Raw genomic sequence first — 8678 nt, 5'->3', positions numbered from 1 at the left:
TGCAAATGTAGTGCTGTTTGGTTGGGTTTCAATTTTGAGTGTTCAGATTTATTTGATCCTTTCGTGAGGCGTGAAAGATGAAACAGCGCGGCGTTATTCGATCATTTGGAAGGCGCACCAACTTGCGGCTTATTTGCAGTCCGACCCGCTTTGCCTCCTGCTCCAGGTAGCACATCCGATCGAGAAGGACCACATTTTCGCAGATTTTCTGTGCAAAGAAGTGTGATTGTATTAATTAAATCTCCTTGGACCATTATTCCCAACCTACTTGTAGGCACATTTGCAAGCACTCAACATATTCCGCCAGTCTGGGCCCATCAGTTCCGTACCGGTCCAGCAGTGCGGTCAGCTTCTCCCGATGATGCTCCGCCCAGGGCTGCTCTTGTGCCGTTCCACCCTCCCCAGCCCTTCGCAGCGTGAACTGTTGCAACACATTGTCCACCGTCGTTTGCTCCGGAATTTGCTTCAACTTGCCAACGCGCACCGATTCGCCCGCCTCCAGAATGGCATCGATCAAACCCCGTCGGAACATGGTACGACCGTGCTGTTGATGCTGCTCGACGGTGAGACTTTGCCAGCGTGCGGTCGTTTGTTGACAAGCGAGTCGCAAGAAAGATTTGCAAACTAGAGCCCGACTGCCATCAGCAACCATGCAGCGCAGTTCATCGCAGAGGGGAAAGTTTTTGAATCCTATTTCCCCATTCGGAGCGGAGGTTTCTTCGGGGAGTGTCTTCATCAGATGGTAGCAGCATGGCATGATGGTAATACTGCTGCACCAGTCGCACTGCAGAAAACATTGGATGGCCGTAATGGACAGGTCGGCACATGCATGCAGACCCACTACGGCAGCACGAACGGTAGTGGTATTAGGTGCGTCAAACCGTTTCGCCAATTCACGCTCGATTGAGGCAAAAGAATCATTCGTTATGAAATGCTGGATAAACTGTAGATCTAGCGCTGCGTCGTGGGTTTTATTGCACTGTTCGATCAAGGCAGCATTTCCATCGATTCCGAGCACCTTCACATCGAATAGCTCGTTGACTCGCTTAGTCAGTAGACCCTAAAAAGTACTTTTTCAGCAAAACACGTTGTGCGAGTCAATCCTAATAATAGCTTCTTACCACACCACACCCGAAATCTACGTATACTTTCGGTGGGTCTTTTGAAACACATCGCAGCGATGCGATAAAGCTGCTTAAATTTGTCACTTCATAGTGTTTCTTCTCGTTGTTAGTTAACCGTGGCTTATCTCCGCGTTCGACAAACTCCTCGTACTCCACCTGAAGGGCTCGAACTTGTGACAAAAACTCTCGAAATGAACTGCACCAGCTGTCCTGCGAAGATGACACAAATTTGCTCAAATTACAATCATACGAGATAGTATTTGCTGTTGCAGCTCTTACCTTATACAATCCCAATGGTATCTGGTTGAACTCTGCGTTAGAGAGTGTGTCTAGATCGACAATCCATTCACGAGGCAACGCTTCCAGAACACCGGCCCGAATGAACTTGGTGTTGTTGTAACGGAAAATCCAACTGTACTGCTCCAGAAACGGAATGGCCGCGGCAAAGTATGTCCGATAGTCGAAGGGAATCGTTTCGGAGAATAGAAACATTGCTTGTCTTACTAATTCGATTCACGTAACTGTGTTGAATTTGTAAAGTAACATCCACACATTTAGCCGGCATTTGGGCTAGCGATCGAGGCCTGTGTTATGAGTATGCTGTGTTCCGAGAGCAACATATGTGTTTGTTTACACTCCGGTCAGCATGACAGATCTCCGTAAAATTACCCTCAAGGTACCAGTAATTTCAGGGTGATTTTAAGACCGCTGAAGATTCCGCGGCCGCGAAATTCCGGTCCGTGTATTTTCGGCCTTAAATTTATCAGATGTAATAGTGGTTCATAAATCATGTTTCTAATAATTTGTTCTAAAGAGGACAATTTAAAATTGAAACATCAAATACATCGACAATTTCGATTTAAAAATCCTATCTGTTGCATCGCAAAAGATACATTACAAAGTACGCAGCCAACGTAAAAGCGTTAGCACCATCTAGTGGTGAGAAACGCAACAAAGTTATGCTGAAGAGAGCAGCACCCGTCATACAAAAATGGGCAGGTAGAGTAATTTTGGTTCGATTTCATCCAAATACAATACAAATGCTTTTCCGATGCGGAATAAGAGCTACATTTAACACTTTATGACTGTTACTACCTGGGATTAAAAGTTTAATTTAAATTTTGTTTCATATATGCGTTTCAACAAAGCATTTGTTTACATTGCATTGTCGAAAAGGGTTAACTTTCGGAAAGTTCATCAGTCAAATGGTTCATTTCATTCTGCATTTAAATAGATGTGGCTGTGCTTAAATCCGCTTTCTAAGGCCCGGGTCTATGAAAATGTTGCGGGAACATTTGTTGCCAAATTGTATGGACGAACTGTCAAACTCATGTTGCGGGAACATTTTTGTTGCAAGAGAAACAAATCGATTTGTTTCGTGTTTATTTGTTGCAGGAACATTTTCGGATTCGTTTTAATATTAAAATGGATAAAAAATATTTTAAACTTAAATTTAAAATGTTATTTTCAGCAAAAAAAAAGTAAGGTTTTTGAAGTAAACAGAATAATACATAAATGTTGCCATTGAACAAATGTTGCCGCAACATGTTCATAAACCAGGGCCTAAATGTACTGTGTGCGTGAAATACGGACGGATAAAACAAGAGTGATTCAGCACGACGGACAAGGATTGCTTTACGGGTTGTTGCGATGCGTTGACAGCACCGAAAAAACCCAAACATCTCAACAAACCTCCGGATTGTAAACAAAGTGTCGGGAGCACCGTTGTACGCTACTCCTGCTTCGCAGCACCAAACTGGCCGCGATGGATGATATCGAAAGCATTTCGGACTCCTCGGACGATAACGATACCGTCGATCGGTCGGATTTCACCGAAACACTCGAAGAATGCGCACAGAAAAGCGCCAACAGTAGTAACGCCGTATCGTCCACTGCCGGCGAAGCACAGCCGGACACGATACCAAACACGACACGCAGAAGAAGCATCGTGAACCGCAACGATAATGGCAGCGAAAACAATAGTGACGGCAACGAAACGAATGGCACCAGGAAGGGCCGCTCGAAGCGCAACCAGCGGAACCGGCTGTTTGATGAAAACTCCAAATTCCTGGCCGACTTCGATCCGGTCACGTCGCAGCGGGAAAAGCGCAAGCTGGCGCGCAACATACGCGCGGCGTCGAAAAAGCTCGGCCTGTACGACGACAAGGGTGTGCTGCGCAGCAACGGCGTCGACATGTGCGACTGTCTCGAGCTGAGCTGCCCCGGGTGCCACATGCCCTGCCCGGACTGTGGCAGTGGCAAGTGCGGGAAGGTGTGCCGCAAGAACCGGAAATGGATGTACGACGAGATCACGATGGACGCGAAGGATGTGGTGAAAGTGAATCCGTACAGAAAGTAATCGTGTGCGCTGTGCCATTCTCGCTTTCTCTCGTGTGTAGAATTAATGATTTTTTATTTCCATCTTTCGTATGTTCCATATTTCGTATAGTTGTACATTAAGTAATAAACGTTACACTAAACGGGCTGTCCTCTCGACATTATGTCCTCATTGTCGTCTTTTCCTATAATCTGCCCCTTTCCCTTTGTGGCCAGGAGTGCTTGGCTACGTATAAAGTATACAGACAGACAGACACAGACAAACACATCTGGGCTTTGAATACTGAGTAGTAGATAGTAGGAGCTATTCTGTAGAGTAGTAGATAAGCCACCATCTTTGCCCCTCCATAATACGATCACAATTTACAAATGTTGTTTTTTTTTTAGTATTTTATTTCAATTTATGTACATCGATAAACAATAATCTATCGCTAGCATTTATTTTGTCAAACAAACGAGCACGCGGACAGCTGACAAATATCGTTAAGCTACTACTGCTACTGCCTTCTACTGCGACTACCACTACCGCACGAGCACGTGCACGAATCTTTGGTTTTTTCCTCTGTTGCGTATTACTTTACAACGGCACAGCAAATGTACAGCAGCAGCTGAACGATCGTTGGTATGCATTAAGGAGTATGCGTTAAGCGTGAACTAGGTACAAAGGAGGACAGCGTGTGGCAGACACGAAATGCAACACTCAATGAACGATGGGCTAGGTTAGGTTCTAGGCGCACATAGGTACATAGGCTAGGTAGAGGGGCACGGTAACCAGTTAAAACAGTTCGATTAAAGCATGTGCCCTAGATACAGAACTTGATAAGGTACGGCAAATAGTGCGTGTAAAGAAGTAAGGGTTTTCTTTTGTGTGTTGCCCCCTGTTCCGGCACTTTGGTCGTAAAAGTACAACGGAAAGAAGGAAACCATCCTTCCTGTAGGCATTGCTAGTGTTTTCTACTGGCTTACGCGCACCACATACAAACAGGGCGGGTCAGTTAAGTCCGGACAGTTGGTTCATTGATTTAGCTACATGGTTGTGTGTGTGTGTGTGTGTGTGAGTGTGTGTGAATGACACAATGAATATGATTACAAATATTGGCCATCGTTAGAGTACATCATAATAGAGTATATCATATTGAAGGATGAGTAAGACGACCGGGACTGGGACTGCACCCCGTAAAGTACAATGTTGTCTCACAAATACATGCATCATAAAATACATTCACAGTAAAACAATGTGTGCTCTATGTATGTATGTATGTATGTGTGTATGTATGTATGTATGTATGTATGCGTTTTGTGTGTGTGTCAGTACAAACGTTAGTATGCTGCTTGCGAGCTATTACCGTGTTTTCTCGCATTGTTTTGGTTTAAACTCTTACTAGTGCCCCGTTTGGTCCGAATGTTTGTGTTTTCTTTGCAGGCATAAGTACCATTAATTACAAGTCTTTTTTTTTGTTCTTCTAACATGTTCGACTATTCGACTCCTTCCGTTAGCAGTAATGGTTATTTTTAATTGAAATTCCTTTACTGTTGCATTTTTACAGCAGCGCAAAACTGAAGATGTACGGTAATAAATAGAACATATCCTCTTGCTATCTTGCTTAATAACTAATGTAAAGCTTTCACTTAATATTGTTGTTTACAAATACTTTCAAATCACTGATAAAAATGATAAATAGTGTTGCAAAATTAATTGAATGTAAACACGTACCTTAACTCGGAAGATATTTTCGGAAACTTATCGTATATAAATAGTATAGCATATAGATTAAACTTACGATTGCTACTTATAGGAAACGATTACGAATAGGATTTACGATTAGTTTGTAACTATCCTACACACACACTCTCTGTCTCTCTCTCTTTCTCTCTGTACACATTATTATTACATTTACTCTCTTCCCTTAGAAACTATGGTCAGATCCGTACTTAAGTTAACACAAACTGGCGATAGTTTTTTTTTTTAAATATCCTCTCTATACAGCCGACACCGGCAGCACCGGTCATCAAATTCTCTTCGCTTTGGTTCGTGTTGCTCATTACTAACTGTAGTATTGTATAAAAACAGCTTTAGGCCTCAAACTACTCTGCTCGCCCCGAACCATCCCGCCAATGCTGGCCAATCCGTCGGGGAAGGTGTGTGCGTGTGTGTGTGTCTGTTTGTGTGGATCTGTCACGTGCGCAACATACCAACCATGTCACCACCTTCCCGGGGGTATGGCACAGATGTGGCGTCTGGCCGTTGGGTCATTTGTTTAAAAGTATGTTGCGTCTGGGAACAGGGTGGTTGCGATGGAGCGAAACCAGCCAGCCAGCACCAACCGAAGAATTAAGGTTCCGTATTTGTTGTCTAGCTTATCGGCGGACATTGCACGCCATTGACTAGTATGAAACATGTACATAATGCTGAGTTTCTTCTTGGCTATCTAAACATTTGACATTACGTCTTCTCTACCATCTGGTTGATGTCTACAAGAGTTTTTAGTATTTCTAATTCGTTTTTTTACTTGCACTACGGCATTCGATAGAATCTAACCTCCTGCTCTATTAACTATTTGCAATCATCTTCTTAAGCTACTTTAGAATTTGAGTGGTTTATTATCATTATATATCGTTACACATATCATTCGTACTATCGCGCGTGGTATTCGGCTTTTATACGGCTTAAGCCTACTTTCTTATCCTCACGCTCCCTGTGTCAGAAGCGTGCCTACCAAGTGTGCCTGTGTTCAACGGCCTGTGCCTTCCCCGGTACGCAATTAAATTGTGCTCGGGGACAACGCCGCGTCTCCGCTCCGACTGTGTGTTTCCACCTGTGTTTTGATTAATCGTTTAATCGTAGTTTCCTTTGTTAACTGCTACTGTGGTGTTTGTTTTGTTTTTTCTCTCTTTTAAAGAAGTAAAAACAAAAAATAAAAACGTTTCCAACTAAATTGAAGATGCAGCGCATGTTTTAATTGTTTGTGCGCTGATGTTTGCGGCGAATGCGATGTGAATGTTGAACTAAATTTTGCATGTTGTACGCTTGTTTAAGTTTCAGTGGGGTTTTTTTTTTGTTATCTTTCACCCCTAAATGTTACACCTATTCATACATACACACCATACAAGTACACAAAACACGATGGCAGAGTATTGCGGTGCGGTACTTGAGATTCTTTACACGCGCGCACTCACACACACACACAGGCCTTATATGAAACGGTTCCGTTAATGTAGTCGTTAGTTTGCGAATGCAATTGCAAACAATATCTTACAACTAGGAGGTTAAGTTTGTTCCGATAGTTTCATACATTTTCTATTTACAAACCGTTCCCCTGTGCTTTTGTTTGGGTTTATTTTGGAGTCGCTTTTACTTTTTTAAAGTGAGATTAAACGAGTCTGTTTCTCACTACCGTAGTCCATCATTTTCGATTAGTATGTGCACTTGCTAGTAATTAATTAAAAACGTATATCCAATAGGTTAGAGCTCTAACTTCCTTTACACAGTTTAATTAGACGTTTCATTAGAAATACTGTATCCTGGATGAACTGGAATAGATGGAATTAGTCAGCTAGAGTTCGCCAACAGAAATAATAAAAACCAAGAGAACCGATCAAGCTGCCAATTTTAAGAGCATTCTTCCATTGTGCAAGACAGATATTGGCTACGTACAGGAGGTACTACTAAAAAATGGTAACGACTTTTCCTTTTCCTGTCCAAAGATATGTATACGGTGTTGGTCGAAGAGAGATAGAGAGGTTATATATGCTATATTATGAACCGAAAAAAGGGCTTTTTCCTGCGTTGCGCGTACTCCTGCCATAACTCCATCCACCGAGCTCAATCCCACAGGACCGTCAAAGATTCCCTCTGTATTTAAAGCACATGAACCAGTCACAATAGCGCAGCGCGGTCGAACATTACTTTCTGTCGCATTTAGTTTAGTTTTGTTTTTAGTTTCTGTGTGTGTGTAATTGTTTGTACGATAAGCGTACACCACGATATAGTATAGGGGTGCGCCTTCATGTATCGGTATATGTATATGCTATAATAATATGAGTAAATATAATTGTAGTTGTTGTGGTATATTATAGTAAAGGGGTTGTGTATATTCTCAACTAATACTTTGACTTGGATAAACACAGTACCACAGATCCACTTGATTCCATCGATGAGATTAGGAGCGTAAACTGGTTTGCTCACGAGATGATACCATGCGCGTGCAATATAACAGCTAAGATGCTCGTTTATGTGTGTATGTGTGTGTAAGTGTATGTGTGTTCAACATTCCAAGTGAAGGTGAACTGTACGACTACACGATGAACGATGATAACGTATAACAGTTGGAAGGCTATCACACTATGAGTAACAACAGCTTCGAGTTCGTTTGACGAACAAGAGTAAAACATATAAACGGCCACAGCGATACATACGGGTACACATCGTTTACCACAGGCGCTTAGATGCTAAAAGTTATGGTAATAGTAAGGATTGAAACAGATCATAGCTCTAGCGCAGCATCCCCACTAGACTGGTAAGGATCTTGTGCTGCTCCGCCAAGCATTGTGTGCGTAATGAGCTGTGTGTAGAGAGCGGTGTAGAGATGACATGAGGATGATACGAACAGCAGCTTCCAATGATCGACACCTCTTTTTGATTACCTCAGACTACTTCCAGGCGGGTCGTGAACCATGCACCTCCTCCGGGGGATAATGTTTTGATTAGTTCCTCAACATTTTTGTACTAGACATTGGTCGCGGTTAGTATGTGTTGTGTGTTGGAGGGTTTTGTAAACGATAATGAGCTCGAAAAGACCCTAGCTCGGTCGCTCGCGTGAATGATTTGTTGGCGATGGTATTATTTCAAAAAAGATTTTTCATGAAGAACCAGTCGCACCCACCGCGATACGTACTGGGCTGGGATCAACACGCCGGGTGTTGTGGTTCACTAGATTAAAGCTATCAGTTTTCGTACTGTCCCCGCTGACCAGTAATGTGCAGGCTGCTGGCGACAGTTGGCTGCCCGGGGTTGCAAACGGTAAGGGACGCGCTCCGTTGGACCCGTGCTCACTAGGCCTCAATCGGGACGGCGTCGCTGTTTGCCTTTCTCGTGAGTCATCTCTTCAGGAAGCTAAAGAAGCCGCTACCCTTCTCCGACCGGGGCGCCATCAGCATTGGCACTTGATTTTTGTGTGTGAGTTTAATCTGCCAAAAGAACGTCAACACATAGCGGCG

General features: G+C 43.2%; 3 protein-coding genes across 5 annotated transcripts in view; 1 reads left to right on the top strand and 2 right to left on the bottom strand.

Annotated features, from left to right (window-relative positions):
* Positions 1–21: 21 nt before the first annotated feature.
* On the bottom strand, positions 22–1765 carry LOC3290232 (uncharacterized). Its single transcript, XM_061645535.1, has 4 exons — positions 1404–1765; positions 1122–1334; positions 269–1060; positions 22–208 (listed from the first exon to the last, which is right to left on the bottom strand). The coding sequence occupies exons 1-4, from the start codon at positions 1614–1616 to the stop codon at positions 29–31; spliced, it is 1398 nt and encodes a 465-aa protein (XP_061501519.1). The 5' UTR covers positions 1617–1765; the 3' UTR covers positions 22–28.
* Positions 1766–2695: 930 nt separating this feature from the next.
* On the top strand, positions 2696–3625 carry LOC4576468 (ARL14 effector protein). Its single transcript, XM_001237160.3, has one exon. It carries the CDS (start codon positions 2890–2892, stop codon positions 3481–3483), a length of 594 nt encoding a protein of 197 aa, XP_001237161.3. The 5' UTR covers positions 2696–2889; the 3' UTR covers positions 3484–3625.
* Positions 3626–6030: 2405 nt separating this feature from the next.
* Positions 6031–8678, bottom strand: part of LOC1270300 (diacylglycerol kinase 1) — an 80753-nt gene continuing 78105 nt past the window's right edge. For all 3 annotated transcript variants that reach the window (XM_061640919.1, XM_061640920.1, XM_061640917.1), the window contains exon 19: positions 6031–8648. In XM_061640919.1, the coding sequence (XP_061496903.1) occupies positions 8559–8648 (90 nt within the window). In that variant the 3' untranslated portion in view covers positions 6031–8558. The remainder of the gene's footprint in view (positions 8649–8678) is intronic.

The sequence above is a fragment of the Anopheles gambiae genome, chromosome 2 (genome assembly GCF_943734735.2).
Source record: "Anopheles gambiae chromosome 2, idAnoGambNW_F1_1, whole genome shotgun sequence".
In the NCBI taxonomy this organism is placed as follows: Eukaryota; Metazoa; Arthropoda; class Insecta; order Diptera; family Culicidae; genus Anopheles; species Anopheles gambiae.
The sequence above is the reverse complement of the archived record's forward strand: the minus strand, read 5'-3'. Positions and strand labels throughout refer to the sequence as shown.